The sequence below is a fragment of the Notolepis coatsorum genome (assembly GCF_963971535.1).
Source record: "Notolepis coatsorum genome assembly, chromosome: 18".
NCBI classification, from domain to species: Eukaryota; Metazoa; Chordata; class Actinopteri; order Aulopiformes; family Paralepididae; genus Notolepis; species Notolepis coatsorum.
In genome coordinates, this window is record NC_140182.1 from 78,970,724 (window position 1) to 78,993,094 (window position 22,371).

At 44.8% G+C, this 22,371-nt stretch overlaps 2 protein-coding genes across 3 annotated transcripts; one reads left to right on the top strand and one right to left on the bottom strand.

The window, feature by feature from the left end:
• Positions 1-8,828: 8,828 nt before the first annotated feature.
• LOC311245408 (zona pellucida sperm-binding protein 4-like) lies at positions 8,829-15,098 on the top strand (the record flags this gene model as incomplete). Its single annotated transcript, XM_084335251.1, has 8 exons — positions 8,829-8,997; positions 10,059-10,243; positions 10,615-10,712; positions 11,428-11,588; positions 11,686-11,878; positions 12,518-12,656; positions 12,886-12,967; positions 13,262-15,098. 8 exons carry the CDS (start codon positions 8,829-8,831, stop codon positions 13,351-13,353), a joined length of 1,119 nt encoding a protein of 372 aa, XP_084191377.1. The 3' UTR covers positions 13,354-15,098.
• On the bottom strand, positions 13,844-21,587 carry tmem263 (transmembrane protein 263). 2 transcript variants are annotated; one of them, XM_084334902.1, is made up of 3 exons: positions 21,507-21,587; positions 19,393-19,458; positions 13,844-15,737 (listed from the first exon to the last, which is right to left on the bottom strand). In XM_084334902.1, exons 2-3 carry the CDS (start codon positions 19,454-19,456, stop codon positions 15,433-15,435), a joined length of 369 nt encoding a protein of 122 aa, XP_084191028.1. In that variant the 5' UTR covers positions 19,457-19,458; positions 21,507-21,587; the 3' UTR covers positions 13,844-15,432. The 2 variants fall into 2 exon arrangements, with proteins under 2 accessions (XP_084191028.1, XP_084191027.1); XM_084334901.1 differs by lacking the exon at positions 21,507-21,587 and adding an exon at positions 21,158-21,261.
• Between the last annotated feature and the right edge of the window lie 784 nt (positions 21,588-22,371).

Sequence of the window (22,371 nt, forward strand, 5' to 3'; positions counted from 1 at the left end):
TGGACAAATCATGCATGGTTTCAGTCAAGGCGGCTAAACTTGAATTTAAGACATTTTAAGACTTTCTAATGACCCATGCATGCAATTCCACTTACTTGTCATTGCTGGGGGCAGACCTGAACCAGCTTCAGGGAGCACACCTTGAGCTGCTTCCAGTGATAGATCAAGGACTGCTTCCTGTGACACTGTAAGCAGATGACAAACACAGCTTAGTAAGGAACAGTGAACTTGATGAATGAAGACATTTATACATTATTTCCTAGATCAATTAAAAACAGGATTAATGCATTAAATATCTTTAATGCAAGTGCAAGTAGAAAATGTACCCAATACAGCCTGGTGGTAGCTGTTTATTGCCACCGCTGTCGTCCCAAATAACTTTTTGATGTTGTCCATTCGCTTCTTGTTTTTGTTGTTGTTGAAGTGTTCTAGGATGTTTCTCATCAGGAACAGATGGGTCGATGGTAGTTGCTGCGTTAAAAAGTAATTGTTCTTTCTCATTTGTGCAAACAGTTGTTCTGCAACTTGACTGTTTACATGTCCTGCAGTTTGAGGGACTATTATTATTATTATTACTAGATCTGGTATGTCTAGATGTAACATTACTGTCTATTTACAAGTTTACTCTATTATTACATGTCATAAATGTCTAGATGTAACATTACTGTCTATGTACCTATGTAAACGAGACGAAAGTGAAGTTGAAAATGGTTCGCAGTGTGCAAATACTTGTCCAGACCACTAATACTTGTCCAGACCGCCTCCAACCCGTCCAGCCTGGCTCTGCGGCTCTGCAGATACCCCCTACTCGCATTTCCCCCCGTCATAGCGGTGTTGCTATGGCGACGCCTTCCATGAGTTGCTGTGTCTTAAGGTGTCGAGTTAGAGCGTAGGGCTCCCGGGTCTGCTGCACTCGATTTATGTAAACCTGAGTCAGTTGGTCACGTGACTCACGGTTTGCATGTCTTTCTCATGACTACCACTCGTGTGGGAAGGTTTTCTGGGAGGGTCTAGTCTTACTCTCTGATTAAAGAAGAGTGACTGGATGTAAAATCATGTGAAAACGGGTTTTTTACTCCCAGCTGTGCAGTTGGGTTCATACGGGTGATGCTTCTTCTTTATTATTATAAAGAGTTGGATGTGTCTAGATGGATTGGAAATGGGGGCCCCTGATGGAAACAAGACTAACGTCTTTCTCAGGTCTGCCTCCCCTTACCGATTGTGTGTTTTGAGCCGTACTATGTTGTACCCTTTCTGCAATCTGTTGGTTAAAGTTTTCATTCATTCATTCATGGAGTTGGTTGCATCCCACCCTCTTGTCGTTCCCCTGGGCGTCTTGGGGATTCAATAAGATGGTCTAAATAGCCTATTATTGATGTGGATATGCCCAACGCACACATAGTGCTAACTCAGGATGTTCTGTTGGACATTAGGTAACTGACTGGTGCGCCTTGATTGCTTGGGGTTAAAACAGCGTTTTTATAAAGCAATCGGGATGGGGGTTTTTCCTCTTCCGACGCCCTGTGTGGTTGTCGACGGGTTCTCGTTCATATCAGGGGATGATGACGGAATGGATCTGTACATATGTGGAAGGGTCTCACGCCCTGGGGGTGGGCTGCCGGGCGCGGTTCGCACCGGAACGTCTGAGTGGCGCCTTCTTTTTATGTTTCAGATCAACACGCATATCTGCTCCTTCTCCTGGAGTTGGCATGTCGGCGTGGTTAGGGCACGGGACTGGTTCTGGTCGCGCTGGTCCGGATCAGTTGAACCCGTTGTCCGCCGGGGATGCAGATCTGCTGTTCTGGTACCCTGAGGGACTTGGGTTTTTTTCAGGGGGAAAAATGCTAGGTCGGTCCGGGTGTCGCAGGGTTGGGCGCTATGGAACCCTTGTTGGGTACATTGTATTCTACTCTGTCGTAATGGCTTACGGCTGTGCCAGCCTGTACGCGTCCGATCTAGTCGGATCTCGGCCGCCATACAGGTTGGTCTTGGTTAGTACTTGGGGTTGGGTGACCTCCTGGGAATACCTAGTACGGTGCTGGGGCTGGTTTTCCATTCTTACGCTCTTCTCTTACGCATGGCGAAGAGGGGCCTGTTGGGGTGGTCTTGACCTCCTCGGGGGACCCTGTGCTCCCCGTATCACCGGGCCCGGTCCAAGGTAATGTTTCGTTGACCTGTAGCCTGTAGGCCCGGGATAACCCTGTTGGAAACTGGAACACGGGCTGCGGCAGCGCAGGTGTGTTTGGGGTTTTTTCCTGAGGGGTTATGGGACCAACCACCGCATGGGGTAACACCTGGGTGGTTGGTTCTCTGGTGTGTTGCTGCGGTGTCAACTCCCGGGTTAACCGGTTTTGAGGGTGCCCCTGCACGTTCATGACGTCTGCCAATCGTGTCAGCCTTCTCTGCCTCGACCCCTCTGGGTGGGTTTTTTTTAGATGCTGTGTTCAGCTGTCCTTTCTGGCGCCTGTCTCGTCCGCAGTCTCTGGGCTAGGGTTCACAGCCTGTTGCCTGGTTTTCCTCGGTGCGCTGCCTGCTTCCGTTGGTTAACCTTTTTTGTGTGCTTACGGCCATGCTGACTGCCTGTTGCAGGGTCAGTGTGCCAGGCAGTGTACTATCGGGGAGGACGGGGCCCGCTCGGCTGAGGGGCCTTTTGTCCGAATACGCTGGCGATGTGGGGGGCGGGGCACTGCGTGCCCACCTGGTGGGGTCCTGATGCTGGCATCATGGACTTCTCCGGGCCCCCGTTCCAGGGGGTCCAGTCCCTTTGGTGGGTCAGGGTCTTCCTTCGCGCTCCGCTGCTATGGCCTTGCCACGGGGTTGGGTTTGCCCTTGACCCTGTGAGTCTGGGGGCAGTAACAAGGTTGTTTCCTCCGTTCGTTCCCGGGTGGCATGCGGGTTGTGCGTGTGTGTAGTCGTGGGGTCAAGCCACGGTCTGCTCACCCTGTGCGTTGAGTTGCTTGAGTGCCCCTCCCGGTAAACCTCTAATAGGGGGGGTGCCCTCCATTAGGGGGGGTCGGGGGGGCTCGGCCCTCCCTGTTCTGTTGGTTGTGGGGGGCCTTCAGCGGGGTGTATTTGTCGGCCAGTGGCTCCGCTTGGCCTCCCTTTGTGCATGAGTGATGCCAAGCGGAGCCCCTTAATGATACAGAACGATAGGTTATGACTATAACCAAGTTCTGTTAATTAGGGGTGACGCTTGGCATCCGACGCCGCTGCAGCCCTTGACCTCACCTTGTGGTGAAAGCTTGGGTAGGAGGAGAGCAGGTGACCACACACCTGCTTATGAAGGTAAGCTGATGAGGGGTGTGGTCAGACTAATACTGGTATTAAAGGTACATTTGTGGAATTTATTCAGTGCGCGTGCACGTACGCGAGGGAGTGCATGAGTGATGCCAAGCGTCACCCCTAATTAACAGAACTTGGTTATAGTCATAACCTATCGTTTATCACCAAGGACACCTCACTGTTAATCAACAGCTCCACCTCGCAGGTGGAGAAAGCCCTCTCCTTGCAGATTTCTAAAAGACAAATATCTATTTTCTATAGTACTCTGAAACCTTAATTCATCTGTATCTTCCCTTGTCACTAAACAGTCCTAGGAAAAAGATTTTGACACAGAGATTACGGACGAGGACTGGCAGGATGCATGGACCTACGCAAAAAAAATCTCGGTTTGCAACTGCACCAAGTCTATTCAAGTTAGAATCTTACACCGCATTCATATAACCCCTGCCCTTAAAAGTAAAATGGATCCCAACGCGTCCCCACTCTGTTTTAAATGCAAGATAGAGATAGGAAACCACGTCCACGGCTTTTGGTCCTGTGTAAAGCTCCAGAGCTACTGGTTCGACATTATAGAGGAACTGTCTGAAATATTCCAGATCCCCATAGAACTAGACCCCCTGTGCCTCTTACTAGACCTCCCAGATATTCATATTGCCAACTTCAAACATAGGAGACTGTTCAACTTGTTGACATTTGCTGCTAGGAAAAACATTATTTTATTCTGGATCAAGGACGAGGTCCCGTCAAAGAGATCATGGCACAATATTATTATGGACTGCATTCCCTGTGAATACATCACGTGCATGTTACACTCTAAACTAGACACTTTCTATGAAATATGGGACGCTTATCTGTCTCATATCGGACTTGCACTGTCTGCCACTGTACTCTGTGGGTTTCCCCATTACCCATAGCCCCCCTATAGACCAATGCTGCCTTGTTTTTGTCTGATTGTGCTGGTATCGTTGCTGAGGGAACCATAATTACTGTAAAGGTGCTTACATATACACGCACACATACACACGCTCACACCACACCACACATATACGCATGCACACACATAGAACACACATCACTCACACACATGAAACATGCATGTGTAAATTACACAGGCATATTAAACATTCACACATAAAACACGCACATAGGTAATGCACACACACACACACATGGGTAGAACACAGATATATAAAGCACACATAGGTAAAACACGCATCTACGGACTTCCGGTTTGCGACGTTCTGGTGAACAGCCACATGAAAGAGCTCCCGGTCATTGAATATCAAAAAAGGAAGTAAAACAATTCAAAGCGAAATAAAAAGTGACAATCCAAGGATATAAGAGAGGAGGAAGGAGGAACACGAGAAAAGGCAAGAGAAAAACGACCCCAGAAGAAGTACAAAGGAGGACACAGGAGATGATTCAGGCTGCCATGACACAGTGGGAAGCTAGCATGCAAGCTAGCGTGGCACAGTGGGCAGCTAGCATATGGGCCGGCATCCAAGCTGAAATGCAGAGCGTATTGGCTAGCCAACAGGCTAGCGCAGTAGCTAACCAGGAGCTACAAGCTAGCTAACAGGCTAACGCAATGGATATCCAAGCTAACACGCGGAACATCCAGGGCAACAGCGATGGACTCAGGGAGGAGTTGGAGAAGGGTCGGGGAATACAAGCTAACGTGGTGTTGGACCGCAGCGAGGCCTGGCCGGAGAAGGAGCTGCAAGCTAACATGAAGTTATCACGGTGAAAATGAAGCAGCAAGGGATACAAGCTAACGGGACGTGGGGCCGCAGCAAGGCCTGGTGGGCGAGGGAGCTACAAGCTAATGTGACGGATCATACTGGTCTGCGTTGTGTTTGATGTTAAATGAGAATGTCCCGAGGGGGAGTCGAACAGGGGGCTCCCGCGTCCGCGGGCGACGACACAGGCCGCTGCACTAAGAAGTGAATTCACTCCTAACTACCGTACCTATGCGTCTGTTAACCCTGTTATGGGGAAGTGAGTTTAATTTACCAGCCCACACTGCCACAGTCACTCGTCAACACACCTGTTTCCGTGACTGTGGACATACCCACGGGCTTCCCCGTTACACTAACATGGCCAACACGCGGACTGGACTCGATGCAAGGTGGGGTGTTCGGAGGAGCATGGAGGCTGGTTCGGGAGAGGCGAAACAGACGGCCCCCGGGGGAGGGACAGGGAGACGCTGGATACAAACGGACCAACCGGGACTCGGGCACCGAGGTCGGCCGGACCATCCGCACACAAGATGCAGGCGCGGAGGTCGCCCGGGCCGGCCAAGATGCGAACACGGAGGCCACACACACCAACCGGGACCCGAGCACCGAGATCAACCGGACCAGCCAGAACTCGAATAACGAAGTCTCACACACCAAGCAGGACTCGAGCACTGAGGTCATACACACCGACCAAGATTCAATACCACATATGCATATAATTAGATAGTGAATGGAGGCAATGATTCAAGACATACTGCAGACAACACACAGACCACTGGGAATACAGACAAGGTGAACACATTAGTTGGGGAAATCGAGACTTGACTCGGGACATATAATACAAATAATACGTACTAGACTAAACTATAGACACTAACACACAGGACACACAGCTAAGAGGACGGGGAACATGGGGAATCACATTCGGAGACCTGATCGGGAGCTCTGGAAATGTACTATCATATGAAAGATAAAAATTCAAATAAAATGTTGGACAATAATAGGGACATTGGAGAACCTCCACAGGGGACATCTCCATCATTATAGGAGGGGCACCTCTCCAGGAGAGCCTTACCCCTCCAACCCGCCAACAGGGGTCAAACAGGGTTAAAAGGAATTACCTGGGAAGTGCCAATTGTCTTTAGTCTTCTTTTATATTATTTCTTCAGAGTTATGTTAGAATAGCAGTTGCTTAGGCGGTTAGGTGGTCGAGCGGAGATTGCGTTCGTCACCAGCCCCGGAGCTGTGAGCTTGGTTCGCCTGTTCGAATCCAGCTCACAGCTCCGGGGTTGTCACCAGCTTGGCTGGCCGTCTGCACTGATACAATTGGCTGTATCAGAGGGTGGGAGAAGCTGGCGGGGTGGGTCCGGGTCGTTGTAAACAGCGACTCCTACAGTTCGGTCGGGGCGCCTGCTAAGCGCGGATTGGACGTGAGGGGGATAGTGTGGTCCTCCCACACGCTACGCCCTCTCAATGAGAATCCGCGCTGCCAGGTGAAAAGAAGCGGTGATTGGCTGGACGTGTGTCGGAGGAAGCACGTGGTAGCCTCCACTCTCCCAAATGATCTGACTGTGGGGGGTAAAGCGCAGCGACCAGGAAGGGACTGGGAATTGGCATACGACTAACATTGGGATGGGAGAAAATCGGAGGAAAATGGAGGGGGAAAAAGACCAATAAAAAAAAAAAAAAATAATAGCAGTTGCTTTAAATGTGCACATGGACAAATATGAAGGACAAGAATTTAAAATGTTGGACATGAAGAGAGGCTTGGAGAGCCTCCTTCGGGGGTATCTTCGTCTCTGGGGGGGGGGGGGGGCTTCTCCAGTGCGAACCATATAATCATTTATATCCATGTCATTTTTTCTTATTGTGTTGTTAGTTTTAATTTCATAAATGTATGCAGTGATGTCGGTGACATGGGAGGTACAGTTGGTTCAGTGGGGTCGGGGGGGGGGGGGCCATCGTTCCGGCGGTTCGACCCGGGGGAGGGGGGGCCTTGCGTGTTGTGGGATTGGTGTGGGGGGGGCAGGGTTTCCTGGGGTCCTCGGCCATCGTGGCCGGGCGGTCTGGTCTCCGGGCCGGGGGGGCATAGTGCTTAGGCCTTCTGCGGACCTGGGCTTGGGGCTCTCGTGGACCGGGGGCCTGGCGGTCGGGCGGGGGCGGGTGGGGGCTCTGGGTGCTCGGCTCCGTGCATGGTGGACCAGGATATGGGGGTGTTCTATCTCTCGGGGAGGAGGGCGGGAGGGGGGGGTTTCTCTCCTCTCACGGGGGTCTGGACGGCTGAACGAGGCCATATTCAAGGGACCCACATCTGTATGTGGTTATGTTATGGATGTCACTGTAAATGTTGTGTTGTATGTCTATAAATGTTAAATAAAAATGTAAGTAAGTAAAAAAAAAAAGAAAAAAAAACATGCATCTACAAAGTACACACACTCATACACTCCGTACACACACAGTCTATCTTTGTCTAATGGTCCTAACACTGGCTGGGAGCCGACTCCTTAAAGGCCACTCCCATTATACTTGTTTTTGACCGCTTGTACCTGAGCAATGTTTATTTTTATTTAATTTTTTATTTTGTCTGTGTCTTGTCAAGTTTGTATTAAGATTTATGTATGGTCCGTGTCCCCTTTTCTATTATGTTCATTGTCATTGTTACTCCTGTTACGGTCAGTGTTGGTATCGTCGATATTATTAATGTCATTGTCATTATTATTGTTATTGTACTGTACTGTGCTGTTCTATGTCTGAAAAGAAAACTAAATAAAAACATTTATAAAAAATAAAAATAAACTATGCGACAGAATGTATTTGAATAAAAACAAGAGCCGTTGACCATATTCACATGGCAGGGTGGAAAGGAATCCCAAGCTGAGCATGACATAAGAAATGCTAAATGGCCACCGTGTGAATATGGTCAATGCACAAACAAATAGTATATGTGGCTTTAATCTGCACATATTTAATTAGTAGCCTATAGAGCCTACAAATCAACACCAAATGTGGACAAAATCACCCACATCATGAACTTACAGTTGAGGCTGTCCTCTATTCAAGATTCAAGATATGTATTTGTCATATGCACAGTTAAACAGACAGTTACACCGTACAATGAAAATGTTACTTTGCTAGTCCCCCCTTCACACAGAATCACAAAATATAGACTTAAACTAGAATCCGTAAAAATAAGGCACAAGTGACAGAGTAACAGTATTGCACATTCAGTTCACAGTGTAATGGTAGAAGGATATTACGAGATAATAAACTAGAATGTTGTGGTTCGTCAGTTACAAAACTGGAGGTCTATTTACAGGTGCCACTGAATCCAAACTAAAGTAAAAGAGACAGAGACTAGAGTAGGCTACTACTGACATGTCCTGAGCATCATGCACCAGCAAAATAAACATTTGGTGGACAAATAAAACCCTAAGGTCACAAAGACCTCTGTAAAGGTTAAACAAATGTTGCTGTGACTCAAAATGTTGGATTTGTCAACAAATGTTTGCGTGTCACTTTCTGTCCTTCAAACCCCATTCAACTGATCCATCTGATAGGACAAATGTCCCTCACATTGGACTTTTCTTGATATAAGTTGCCAAAACCTTTTTGTGAAACCGTCCCAACAGGAAAATTGGGCGGGGTTTTCAGCATTCGGCGTTTAACCACATTATAAAAGTGCCAACTCTCGTGGGAGCCTTGTGGAGCGATCCAGTCAACTGCCATGGTGAAGCGTAGGAGCGTCACCTGTTTGGTGGCATTGGCCCTGCTTGGGTGCTTGGTTGAAGCTCAGACCTATGGAACAGCATGGGGGTCGCAACAGGATCCAAGGCTTCCTTCAGCACCCACACCCGGCAAGACGGCTCCGAAGAGGCCCGGCGGAGAATGGCGGAGGCCACCGCGGCCGCGGGATCCCCCTGCACGCAAACAGCCTCCCAAGCAGCACGGAACGTCGTGGAGGCCACAAGACCCAGTGGTACCTGTACTACCGCCTCCTGGACCCCCCATGAGGACTACCCAGCAACTGGCTCACCCCACTCCCGTCCAAAGCTGTGATGTAGCACACCAGCTGAGGGTCCCATGTGGACTTGCTGCCATCACTGCTGAGGACTGTTCCACTATAAGCTGCTGCCATGATGGTGACGGGTGCTATTTTGGAAGGACAGGTGAGTGATTGATACATGATTGATGACAGTGATTGATGACTGTCTCTGCTCTTAGTGTGGAGACACTAAATCTAAGAGACATAATATCTCTGGTAATTTATTTATTGTATTTATGTATGTATTTATTTATTTATTTGTGATACAACTATTGTAAACATCGTCTGAGCATTGTACCAGTTTCAGTCTCCATACACATTGGATTTAGACCCTCGTCTATGATAGCAGAGTGGAGAGTTTGCTCTTTAACTCTGCCTAGTGCCTACACCACCAAAAGAGGACCGCTAATACCCTGGTTCCACCTGGGATTGGGCAACGTAAAATAATCTTAAAACAACCGTAAGATTCCATAGACGACGTAGTACATTCATTCCCTAACCTCTTACCCCAACCGTAACCATAACTACTACATATCCTAACCATAACTTTATTAACCCTAAAATAGCTGCTTTATCTTGTGGGGACCAGCCATTGTCTCAATAATCGGGGGGGGGGGGGTCTTGTTTTCATCACTTGTGGGGACAATTTGTCCACACAATGGTAGAAAAACAAGGTCACACACAGAGGCACACACACACTCTCTCTCTCTCTTACTCTCTCCCTCCCTCTACCCCAACCCACCTTATAATGTGGGTACAAGTTTCAAGTTCAAGTAAAATTTATTTGTCACATATAAGGTACATGTACATTATAGTGAAATGCTTGGTTCTGTATGAGCCTTCTGAGATTGTGCTTTATACAGTAAAAAAGTTAAAGAGTAAAGACCAACACTAAAATGTACAAAATGCAAAAAGAAAAATGCAAAATGCAAATACATTTTAATGTACTGTATGTAGGTTTTAATTTCTATTCATGCCTGTTCCCTCTCCCCCAGTGACTGTCCAGTGTACCAAGGACGCTCAGTTCATAGTGGTGGTGGCCAGAGACGTCACCCTGCCCAACATCGACCTGGAGTCCATCACAGTGATGGCGCAGGGCCAAGGCTGTGCCCATGTTGACTCTAACTCGGCCTTCGCCATCTACCAGTTCCCCGTCACCGACTGTGGCACTGCTGTCATGGTGGGTGGGAGGGATCTCAGTCTGTCACATCTGAAAAGTGTCTATGTCAGAAATCTATCATAATCAATAATCAATCTTTTTCTTTTATTATAGATTGTAATGACAGAAATCTATTACAATCTTTTTTCTTTTTATTATGATTTTGAGGTTTTCATAGATTTTAATCACATAAATCTATAAAGAAAATTCCGAGAGGTTTTAATATCAACACATTTTATGCCTGTCTATTTTGTGTCTACATCACTGCTGTGAAGCACTTTGGGCTCCAATTCTTGTATGAATATGCAATACAAATTAAGTTTACTATTATTATTATTATTATTATTATTATTATTATTATTATTATTACAATGCTTCTTGCCTACTTGCAGGAAGAGCCTGGTGTTATAATCTACGAGAACAGGATGTCGTCCAGATACGAAGTGGCGAATGGACCCTTTGGAACCATCACCAGGGACAGCACCTTTGAGTAGGCAGTCCTACTTCTGGTCTGATGTCAATGTATAATATAACCGATAGGGCATACAGATCATCATCTGCACCTTTGTTTACACTGTTTTCCTTTCTCATATTTTTTTACATTCAGAGTTAATTATATTGTTTACACTGCTTATTTTTTCCTCATATCTTTATATTCAGATCAAATTATATTGCCTATATTTATGTCTCTCTACTATTACCCTGCCCATACCTGTACCTCCCCTCCCGCTCCCCCATGCTGCAATGCACGCCCGAATTTCCCCCTAGGGGATCGATAAAGGAATATCTTATATTATCTTATTTGTTATTTCTAAAGATGTGGTTATGCACATTTGTTATTTATCTTAATTCCCATAATTTGTATGTCCCCATCTTTTTAAAAACCCAAATTCAGAATTTAAAGAGAGACCCAACTCTGAGAGAGAGCAGTTCACGTTCAACATTGCGTGGACTGTTGGAGACCAGTATGCAAAGACAGACTCACCCACTTTCACTCATTTATAACAGTCCGTTGGCTGCACACTTTTTCTATACTGTAGGATTAATGTAGAGGTTCCACAGAGTATACGACTCATTCTGATCCACACTGTCTGGTCATTATTTGGCGGAGGGACACCATTTTTTGTGACCATATTAGGAAGACCGGCCACCACACATAAAGTACCTTACTGGAGGACATAATACCAAACGCTTCTTTCTTTCAGGTTGCTCTTCCAGTGTAGATACACCGCCACCTCTGTTGAAACACTACTTGTTCGCATTTTTCCTCTGGGTGACAATCCCCAGCCGCCACCCGGATTTGGACCACTACACTTAGAATTAAGATTAGCCAACGGAGTCTGCCGCACTAAGGGCTGCGTCGAAGGTAAGACCTTGTCGTTCTGATTACATTGCAGTGGGTATCGATCATTTCACAACATCCTGTCGGATTACATTAAAACCAAGATGTTCTCATCTAACAGAGGAAGCGGCCTATGGCTCGTACTACGCGGACGCGGACTACCCAGTGACGAAGGTGCTAAGGGATCCTGTGTATGTGGAGGTTCGCATCGTTGGAAAGACTGATCCCAACCTTGTTCTGAATCTCGGCCGATGCTGGACGACCATTAACCCCAACCCTCACAGCTTGCCCCAGTGGGACTTACTGATCGATGGGTAACTATCATAAATGTATCATAAGCATGTTGGATCTTGGTCAAGGTCCTATAACAACTGACTGACACACTGGGGAATAACGAATGAATAGTAATACAAACAATATTAAATTCAAGCAGCAGTTAATGGTAGATTGAATCTGTCTCGGTACATTGTAACAATAACAATTGAACCCTCGCACTAACCATATACAGTAACTCTGTTTAGAAAAAGTTTGGACAGCCCATGTATTTGCCGTGGCCCGTTGTGAAGTTAATCTAAATCACTTGTGTGTGAATGAACAGTACACTATAACTTACCATCTTTAGATAATAAAGTTTGAAAACATTGTTCTAAAATGTACTTATATGGTTCATCGTCTGAGGTACTCAATTAGTAAACCAATAATTCCTTGCAAGGCATGTTTGAAAATTTGCGAACTGTTGGTAGGGTAGGGGTCACTGTAGACTAGGGTCTATAAAACTCATGTTTAATTGTCACATCGTGTCAGTTGTCAGTCATTTGAGGAAAGAATATCTGCAAACCAAGAGTGGGGGGCTTTTTTGAGTCAAAAGGTGGGCTATGCTCCAGCCTTTAATGTAAAATAAAGAGAATCAAGGTAGAAAAAGACCCTAAAACATTGGATTGTTCTTCATACAGGTGTCCTTACGAGGATGACAACCACCTCTCCACCATTATTCCTACCTCTGGGGTCAACTTCCTCACTCACTACAAGCGCTTCAGCTTCAAGATGTTCACCTTCGTGGATCCAACATCTAGGGTCCTATTGAGGGAGCAGGTAATGATCAAGTGAAGATATCAATACTGTCCTAGTACTGCTTCACGCATACTGTGTATTGCCATGCTTGTACTGTGTATTACCATGATTGAACTGTGCATTACCATACTTGTAGTGTATTACCATACTTGTATTGTGTATTGCCATGCTTGTACTGTGTATTACCATGCTTGTATTGTGTATTGCCATGCTTGTACTGTGTATTACCATGCTTGTACTGTTCCCCCAGGTCTACATTCACTGTAGTACTGTTGTGTGCCTTCCTGAACCTGGTATACCCTGTGACCACTCCTGTGACCACTTCAGAGGCAGTGAGTGCTTTTAACTTGATTTGTGAGATTAGGAGAAGAGATTCAAAATAGCTTTATTACAACCACAAAGAGAGGGGGGGTTGGGGTTTCACTGTCAACAACACCACACAGCATCAAGAGTCAACAGCTATCCATCTACAAATATTAGAATACTTGAATTGGCATAACGACTAAATTGGGGGATGGGAGAAAACGTTATCTACAAATTTAAGAGTTATCACTGCAAGACAAAAGGGGGAGCATGAAGGTGGGTCACCCATTTGTACCCGACTTATCTGCCTTATCTATTCGCAGAGCGAGACGTCAGCGAGAAAACCACGAGCGAGAGGAAGCCGAGGCCTGTGATTTCCAGCCGGCCTATGGTCATGGTCCCCCCTGCCGAGTGAAGAATGCGGAAGCCTTCTTGAAGCCTGAAGCACAGGCCTTCGACTTGCAAAGTCGAGTAAAGTCCTTGAAACCTCTAAAGTGGTTGTGTTGTTAGTGGTGTATAATAAAGATGGCTATTGCAGATTTGTATTTTTCTTTTTTTTAAAGATATTCCTTTATTGATCCCTTCCTTGTAGGAAGAATACATGGATCCCTAAAGTAATCTGTGGAAACTGGTATCAAAAGCTACACATTACATTGTCTTATTAACAATACCTTCCGATATCTCTGTGATGTAAGGACTTTACATCTGAACTCCATTACAGAGTCACATAGGAAATGGATGTGTTCTGAGACTGACTGAACTAGTAGTAATCAGTAGGCTACTGACATTACTTTTTGAAAGAGGACCCACCTTATTTACTCAATTATACATTCTTGCACAATATGAACATTGGACATAAACACTTGTCTATTTGAAAATTACTCCTAAAAATAAAGACATACCAATCAAACAATAGCTATTTTATTTTGGTTCACATGTTTACATCAAATATTAGAAATCCCTGTGCACCCAATCGCCTCAATGTGTCCCTTTCGAATCAAGCCTTTAAAAAAAACAAAAAAACAGGAGGAATGACCCTTGGCACATCGTTCTCTCCTGAGTTGACCCATCTCAAACCCCGCCCCCTTTCTCCATCCTCCAGTCACGACAGGTGTGATTGGAGAATGGAGAAAGGGGTGTGGCTTAAGATAGGCCACTTAACGTACTCATCTAGGTGTAGAGTACCAGCATAGGGAATATAAACTCTTTCAAGCCACTGGACACAGCGGCTGGTATTTCCATAAATTCAACCAGACACTTAATAATTCCACCAGCCAAACTGAAGAGAGCCTGGTTATTTACCTGCCAAAAGTGTCTGATAGAATAGGCAAACCTAGAAAAGCACAGAAGACAATGTACCAGCATTTGGCAAGTGACTGGTGTTGATTTTCTACTGTTTGTAGTAACCGCCTGGGTACCAGTAACCATACAGTCGCCAACATACATTTCCAGCAAATCAATCACATAGCATAGCATTTTTTGTATGCTTTGTCATGTGATATAAGTACTATAAAGCCTCCTGTTGTGAATAAAGGGTAGTTCACAACAATTATTTGTGTCAAAACCACCTCTGCCATTAAACTGGTGAGTGGTGAATAAACAAACAATAAAAAAAGAAACCTTGAGAATATAGATTTTTCCACAGAATATTCAAATGATCAAACATTTGCCTGAAGTTTTAAATATAGGGGGAGAATATGCCTTGGGAAACTATCTCTTCAAAAAGTGCATGTAGCACTGAAGGGGGGGAGGTAAGAGAGATTGATTTGATTAAATCCCAGATGCAAATTAAAGGGGGCCAACTGGCCTCCAAAGGCACCTAGTTGGAACTCGTACACAAATGAGAAGAGTACAAGCCATCAGCTTTCCATAACCACAGGAAATATCACCAGGCGGGTGGAGCTCAAATGTTTCTGGCGGAATGGTTTTCAGTCTTCACTCTAGATACATAACGAAACTCTCAGCCCTACGGACCGTGATGGTCAAGTCTTTTTTATCAGACACGGATCACCTTCGATCACAGATTGTCTTGCGAGTGGAGCTCTGGTCCAAATAAAACTGTATAGAAATAAGTGCATATCATTAAATGTCCTCGTGTCATGTTTCCATTTGCTATTAAGGCAAAACCATTAGAGGCAAAACCATGTCACAAATGTGCTATTTGGCACCAAAAACGACCTCCTGGCTTCTTCTTAAAAAATAAAGACATTAGCAAACCCATTTATATTTGTATAAACTATTTCAGGCACTGGTTCTAACCAAGTGGCAGTTAACACATGGTCCTTAAACAGATAAGCAGGAGAAGCATTCCTTAGTTCTTAGCTTTCCAGGAGTGTGGGCCAATGGGCCATGTAATGTGCTAGAGAGTGTGGTCACTTTGACTCAGCTAAGGCCTAAGCATATTCACCAAAGAGTGTACACACACACACACACAACTGAATCCTCTCTGTCCTCTTCTCAGGGTAAAAAAAAAAACCAGACTCGAGCGTCAACGTCAGTCAGACTTGTCCTTCTTTTTGGCGGCTCCTCCGCCGATAGGCACCCTGCTGACTACGGCGGACCCCACAGCGCTCACTCCGCTCGCCACGGCGCAGACCCCCCCCTTGACGAGGCCCACCCCGATGCCGGGCACGGCGGCTACGGTGTAGACGGCGGTCTTGGTGAGGTCCAGGCTCTTCCCGCCGAGCCAGGCCACGCCGCCCACCGTCGCCCCCACGGCCCCCCTGGTAGCGCTGAACAGACCCCCCGCCATCCTGCCCAGCATGCCCGGCTGGGGCTGCGGGTGGTCCTTGTTGGCCTCTGTGAAACGCAGAGAGAGAGCAAGGGATGAGAGGAGAGAGAAATGGAGAAGGAGAGAAATGGAGGAGAGAGAGCAAGAAGGATGAGAGGAGAGAAATGGAGAAGGATAGAGAGAAGGATGGAGGGATGAGAAGAGAGAGAAATGGAGAAGGAGAGAAAGAAGGATGGGGGATGAGAGAGAAATGGAGAAGTAGATAGAGAGAAGGATGAGAGGAGAGATAAATTGAGAAGTAGAGAGAGAGAAGGATGAGGAGAGAGAAATGGAGAAGGAGAGAGAGAGAAGGGTGAGAGGAGAGAGAGAGAGATTCAATGTCCCCGCCGAGTAAAAACAGAACCGGGGAGATCTAGTTAAAGCCGGACCTGGATACATGCCGGTAGGGAATTGGGATGTATGATTAATGTAAACAACTACATGTACCCTTTGTCCCAGTAGGGAGGTCAAACGCTTTGCTGCAGTCACTGAAGAGATATATATATATTAGGGGTGCAACGGTACACAAAATCCACGGTTCGGTACGTACCTCGGTTTTGAAGTCACGGTTCGGTATTTTTTTCGGTATTTTTTTCGGTATTTTTAGTAATAACTAGAAAGTAATGGTATTTATTCAACAACAGGTGATTGATTAATGATACTAATACAAATCTATACAATGAGTATGGGGCTGCAGCACTGCAGATATACCCTACTCCAATGATCTACGCACGGACATTACACGGTGTTGCACTCGCTACCCAGTGGCTCTGCAGATATACCCTACTCAGTCTACAAGGCTCCGTAAATAAATATTCAACATTCTCTTTTGAGACTCCGCCTCAGACTCTTATCATTTGGCACTAAAAGCTAAACATTGTCACCGATATGGCTGTCCGCAACATGTCATTAATTGTGTACGCGAGGTGGTTCAGTGACGACTCTAACGTGAGCTAGGTTAGCTAGCATGAGCTACCGAGAGATGGAAAGACTGTAACTTTACTGGTGAAAATGTGATTTACGTTGGAATACTCCTTTGCCAACTTGCTGTACTTTGCTCGCAGGTCTGCAGCCATTATTGCTGGATTATGAATAGCCCCAACTTTAGCCAAGGTAACGTTAAACCTTTAACGTTAGTTAATGCTAGCTTTCGGTTAGCTGTTCAATGCTAATAACACCACCAAGCGAACCCATCAGAGCTCCCCGTCAACACCGCTCTGTCGGGAGGATGGCATTTAAGAAAGTATCTGCTGTTAAAATGACAAACAGCATTGACACTTTAATTCACGGTCGGTTAAACACACGTTTGTTTTATAATGCTCACAGCAGACCGCAGTGTTGTTGATAAATTACGTGGGGCCGAGGGGATTTAAGTTCCGAAAAAAAAGGTTCTGCACCATTGCAATCGTACGGTGCACAGCCCGTACTGTACCGGAGGACCACATTGACGCGTACCGTTACACCCCTAATATATATATATATATATATATATATATAGCCATTAAAAACGAATGTTTAGATTTTTTTTTATGTTGTAGACCATCTCACAGAAGTGGAATATGCAATTTAAATAAATATAGGGTCTATCACAAATTTCTTTTTTATAATATATAAATAAATAATAAAATACAGTATATGTGTAATTATTACCGCTGTCAGACGAAAAAAATAAATAATCTAATTACAGGATTTGTAATTAATTAATCGCATTTTAATCGCATAACCATTTTAGGCCTGATATTTTATAATCATTATTTAAAATTGCATGTGTACGGATGGCAGAATTCAGTACTGTACCTACAAAACCTTCTGTTTAACACATTGGATGCCAGACCCGATGATAGTCGGGTTAACTCGCCGACGCTTGAGCGCCAATCATGAGTATAGTCAGGTTTTAATCGTTATTTCTTTTATTAGCGATATCCATTCATTTTCATCCATCCAACCTGATGTTATCGTTGGGAATGGGTCTGAGCTCGCAAAAGGGCAAATACCGCTGCCTATCGTCTCCCGGATGGTATTGCACATCATTGGATTGGATTGGCTGGGACTGTGCATCAAAGAACTATACATTGGAGGTGGTTGAGTGAGTGGGGTTGGGGGGTTGGGTAGGGGGTGGGTGGGGGACACTGTACATTGGAATATTGACAAAGCCATACTTGGTCATTTACTGTACATTGGAGGGGGTTGGGTTAGGACATTTGCAGGGGCCAGTTTCGAATTGCAGTCTCCCGTAGGTGTTCTTTGAGAGTGTTTTTGAAAGTGGGTAGTGATTCACATTCCTTTACAGCTTTGGGTAGGGCGTTCCACATTGATGTGGCATAATTGCGAAACGTGTTTAGTCCCTCTGGTGTTGTGATCGTGGTATTCACTGACCTTTGGGAAGTATTTTGACATGTACATGGGTACCTTGGTCGTGTAGTGTATCTTGTAGACCATGCCCATTGCAAGTTGCTGTACTCTGTCGTCTACTCTAAGCCATCCTAGGTTGTCAATGTGGGCAGGGGTGAGGTGGGTTCTAGGAGTCAGGTCAAGCAGTAGTCTGACCAGTTTGTTTTGAGATGTTTGTAATTTTGTTTTTAGTGCCTTTGAGGTGCTTTGGTACCATGAGGTGCAAGCATAGTCGTAGTACCCTTGAATGAGTGCTCCTGCCAGAGTCTTCAGGGTATTCTTGTTTACCAGACAGGAGATCCGGTACAAGAATCGAGTTTGTTGGTCAGTAGCTACAACACTCAGATGCTCTGGTCTGCGTGTTTGGTCTACAACATGCGTGTTTCAACAATGGGGAGTCAGTCAGTCAGTCAGTCAGTCAACCAGTTAGTAAGCGACTGAGACTCGTATTGGGTCTCCCCAGGTCCGGCGAAAACAGAAATTAATTATAGGGCACTCCCCTGAAGAGATACCAGACACAGTATCCCAAGACCGAGGACACTGGCTCCCTATAAATCTTTGCAGAAATGAGGACTTTTGGCTTGCCGTCATGTTTTTCTGTTGACATCAGAATGTCCCTGTGACATGACCCTGAGCGAGGCAGGATTTGCAGACGGCAGAAATCAATAGTTAATGGAGTAACGTGTTTACACGCCACACTTACCCGTTTAATATCCGAGTAAGTCAGGCAATACGAGCAGGTTATTATTCTAATGTTTATTTTCACTGAACCAAAACCAGGTAACAATTCTCTGTGTGTAAATGTAGCCACCGATGTACTACGACATCTTCAAAAACACATTTAAATAAGAGTTGAAAAAAATATATTAAAAATATTAAAATATACAGTATATAAAAAAATCTAAAACACTTTGTTGTCCTAATAGTCTTTATCGTCATTGGACCACAAAGACCAAACCTTACCTGCACACACTCACTTTAAACAAACACTCACCTTTAACATTCACTTTAAACACTACACCATATTTATCTATTTATTACAAAAAAAAATTGTACTACATCCATACTTCATTTTGCATTTTAAAAGTTAGCATTTTTGTACCTCAGTCTGCATTTTGTACTTCATTCTGTACTTTAGGTTGTACTTTAGTTTGTATATTTTGTAGTGTTTGGACTTTATTCTTTTTACTTTTTTTACTGAATGAAGCACATTCTCATACAGAACAGAACCAAGCATTTCAGTGTAATGTACATGTACTTTATATGCGACGATTGAAACAACTTGAAACGTACCTGCTGCAGGCTGCTCTCCTTTGAGACATGCAGGAACCTCCTGCAGCTGCTCCGTCTGACTCATCTCTGGGGACACAGAAAACACAACAGTCCCATAACTCACATAGACCTACACGTCAACTGAAACCATTTAAAAGTAGTAAACAGAGCTCTAGCTCTATATCACTGACGCTGACGGTATACAAAGTAAACCTTGACCTAAACTAGACGTTGTTAGTTGGGACTCGGGAGCGGGCCTCGAGTTGACACATCCCAGTATATAAGGAAAACAAAAGTCTCTTCCTCTCTTACACTGGGTGCGATACTGAACCTGGCGACCGACTGAACAAGGCAGACCTGTTCACTCACAGAGGAGTCAACACCATCGTAGAGGTAAGACGCCTAATAAGAACGAGTCAAATGTTGACCCAATGTAATAAAACCCTAATAGTATATCACCATACCCCCTTATACATAGTATTAATTTCCATGATGCACCATGCCAACCGATATGGTGCAACGCCACAGTTATCATTTAATGATAATCAGCCTATTTGATACGGTCACCTCTGGGGTTTGTCTTTGTATAGGAGCAGCTTTCAAAGATTCCTTTGCTAAAGTGAGTTATTGAAGGTCAGGTTGCTCAAATTACTAGCTAGGGTCATTTAGAAATCATACTTCTAGAGTTGGGGACTCGAGTGACATGACTTGGACTCAAGTTCAAATCAACCTATAGTGTACCAGAGGAAACCACAGAGGAATGCATCTGGAACACCAACTGTGTTAAAAGGTTAATTCAGAATTTGACCCCAAAACCCCACTTCCTATTTATCAATGATGATCAGTAGAGTCCTTTCTGAGCACAATCCAAGCTGTGCTTCATATACTGGACGCCTGCTGTTCCACTATCTAACATTAGTTGTGTGGCTAATCTAACTAAGGGAGGAGCCGCACAGCATGGATCGAGCTGAAAAAGGACTCTTATCCTTCGACAACATTGTTGATGAATAGGGAGATAAGATATTCCTTTATTGATCCCCTAGGGAAATTCGTGAAAATAGGGCTAGGGGTCCAAAATGTAATTTAACTTAAGTTACCATTTAACACATCGAAAGATGGAATGCTTCCTCAAACCAATATGAAATATCAGGACAGGTTGCTGGTATTAGTAGCCCACTTTTAATTAATATTAAGTAATCTACCTCAATACTTTTATTCCAAGTAAAGAGTTATTAAATGGAGGACTTTTATAGTGAGACCGGACTTTTGGTATTACACCACTACCTAAAGTACCTCTACTTGACTAGAAAAGAAAGTTAGCTAAATGGAATTACAGAAGACTACGTTAACATTAGGTCAAACTGCAGGGGGGGGGTTGGCCATTGAACTAGTAGGGCCTGACGTGGCGAAAATAGTTCATCGCTGCCATGCGACATAGCTACAGTCAGCATATGAAAGTCAACCACTGAACGTAGTTCTAGACACAATAGACAAATCAATAGCGTTAACAGCCAACTGGATTAAATACAATACGGCCGGTCAACAGTAACCACCATTATTAACGTTAACCGGTGTCGTTTAAAGAGTGTTGTTTACAGGGAGGCCAGCGTTACGAGCACAAGTTGACTTGACAGATGTTAACTTAAGTTACACCTTTTTATGGCCTTTCTTTTTGTATATTATATGACCTTTTCTTAAAATACGTCCGCTTTCTATTGTCCCCTGTCAACCTTACTTCATTGAAAGTTACATAGTTTGGAAATGAGCCGCCAGGTTTATCACTTACCTTGTGGTTAGTTTAAACGTTAGCTAGCTAGCTGAGCTAGTTATAAGGCTAGCATACAAGCATAACCCACAGCACTGGAGCTGGACAAGTGTAGTGACGTAGCCTGTCTCTTTTTGATGACAACATTCTGTCTCCACCCACACCAATCTCACAAACAAAACATTTTGGTTGTAATAATAATAATAATAATAATAAAATAAATAAGCATTGTGTTGTACACTACGTGACGTCAAACTACTATCAAAAGTGTGTTGGAAAAAAGTATTGATCTATCAACAACATTTGATATGTTATTTGAAAAAAGCAAAATAGTACATTCATTTAGAATCTTGTATGCGTGTTATCCCACCAATCAGATGGGTTAAAGGTAAAATATGAATATTAGCTGCTGTGTCCAATAGGGTCCAGCTGCAGACTCGGAGCCTCGAGGTCCAGATTGGTACTTCCGGCCTGCCACAGGACTAATGCGGAAGTATCTCGAAGTACGTCTGACGTAATAGTCCTGTGGCAGGACTATGCGGAAGTATCTCGAAGTACGTCTGACGTATCTCGAATTACGTCTGACGTTTCTCTACGTTAGCTAAGCGAACATTAAACGTTGTATTCATAAAATAATATAAAATCAGCAGCATGGGGAGGGCCGGGGGGAGGGGAGGTACAGGTAGTAGAAGACATAGAGGTACAGGTCACATAATTATAGTACAGTGGAGAAGTAAAAATGGAATAAAAAGGCAGTGTAAACAATATACAATATTATTAACTCTAATAATAACACGCCTCGCGGGCTCATTATAATACGAGAGCCGTGGGTCTGCATTGTATAGAGCGGATCCCCCGGCCGTATTCAAGCGCTGGAGCGCTTTGCGATGGATCAAACTGTATTAATATAGTAGTAATAATAGTAGTTGGCTAGTTGCGCGCTTCTGGCCACCTCCCGCAGTGCGCGCATACACACATACTGTCTGTAGCTATACAGTACGTGCAAATCGCACAGTACAAGTTGGTTACTGTACATGGAGGCGAGACCCCCCGCCTCTCTCTCCATAATAGATGCAACCAGGCGTGCATTCTCGTGGGAAAACCCGAAACAACATTTAATAAAGACGAGTGTTAGTTATGTTTCCCCATCTACCGTCAACATAAAACCATCCACCACCCGTTGGAGGAGTAGTGGGGGAGAAGAAGAGGAATATTTTTAAATAGCAAGAATTATC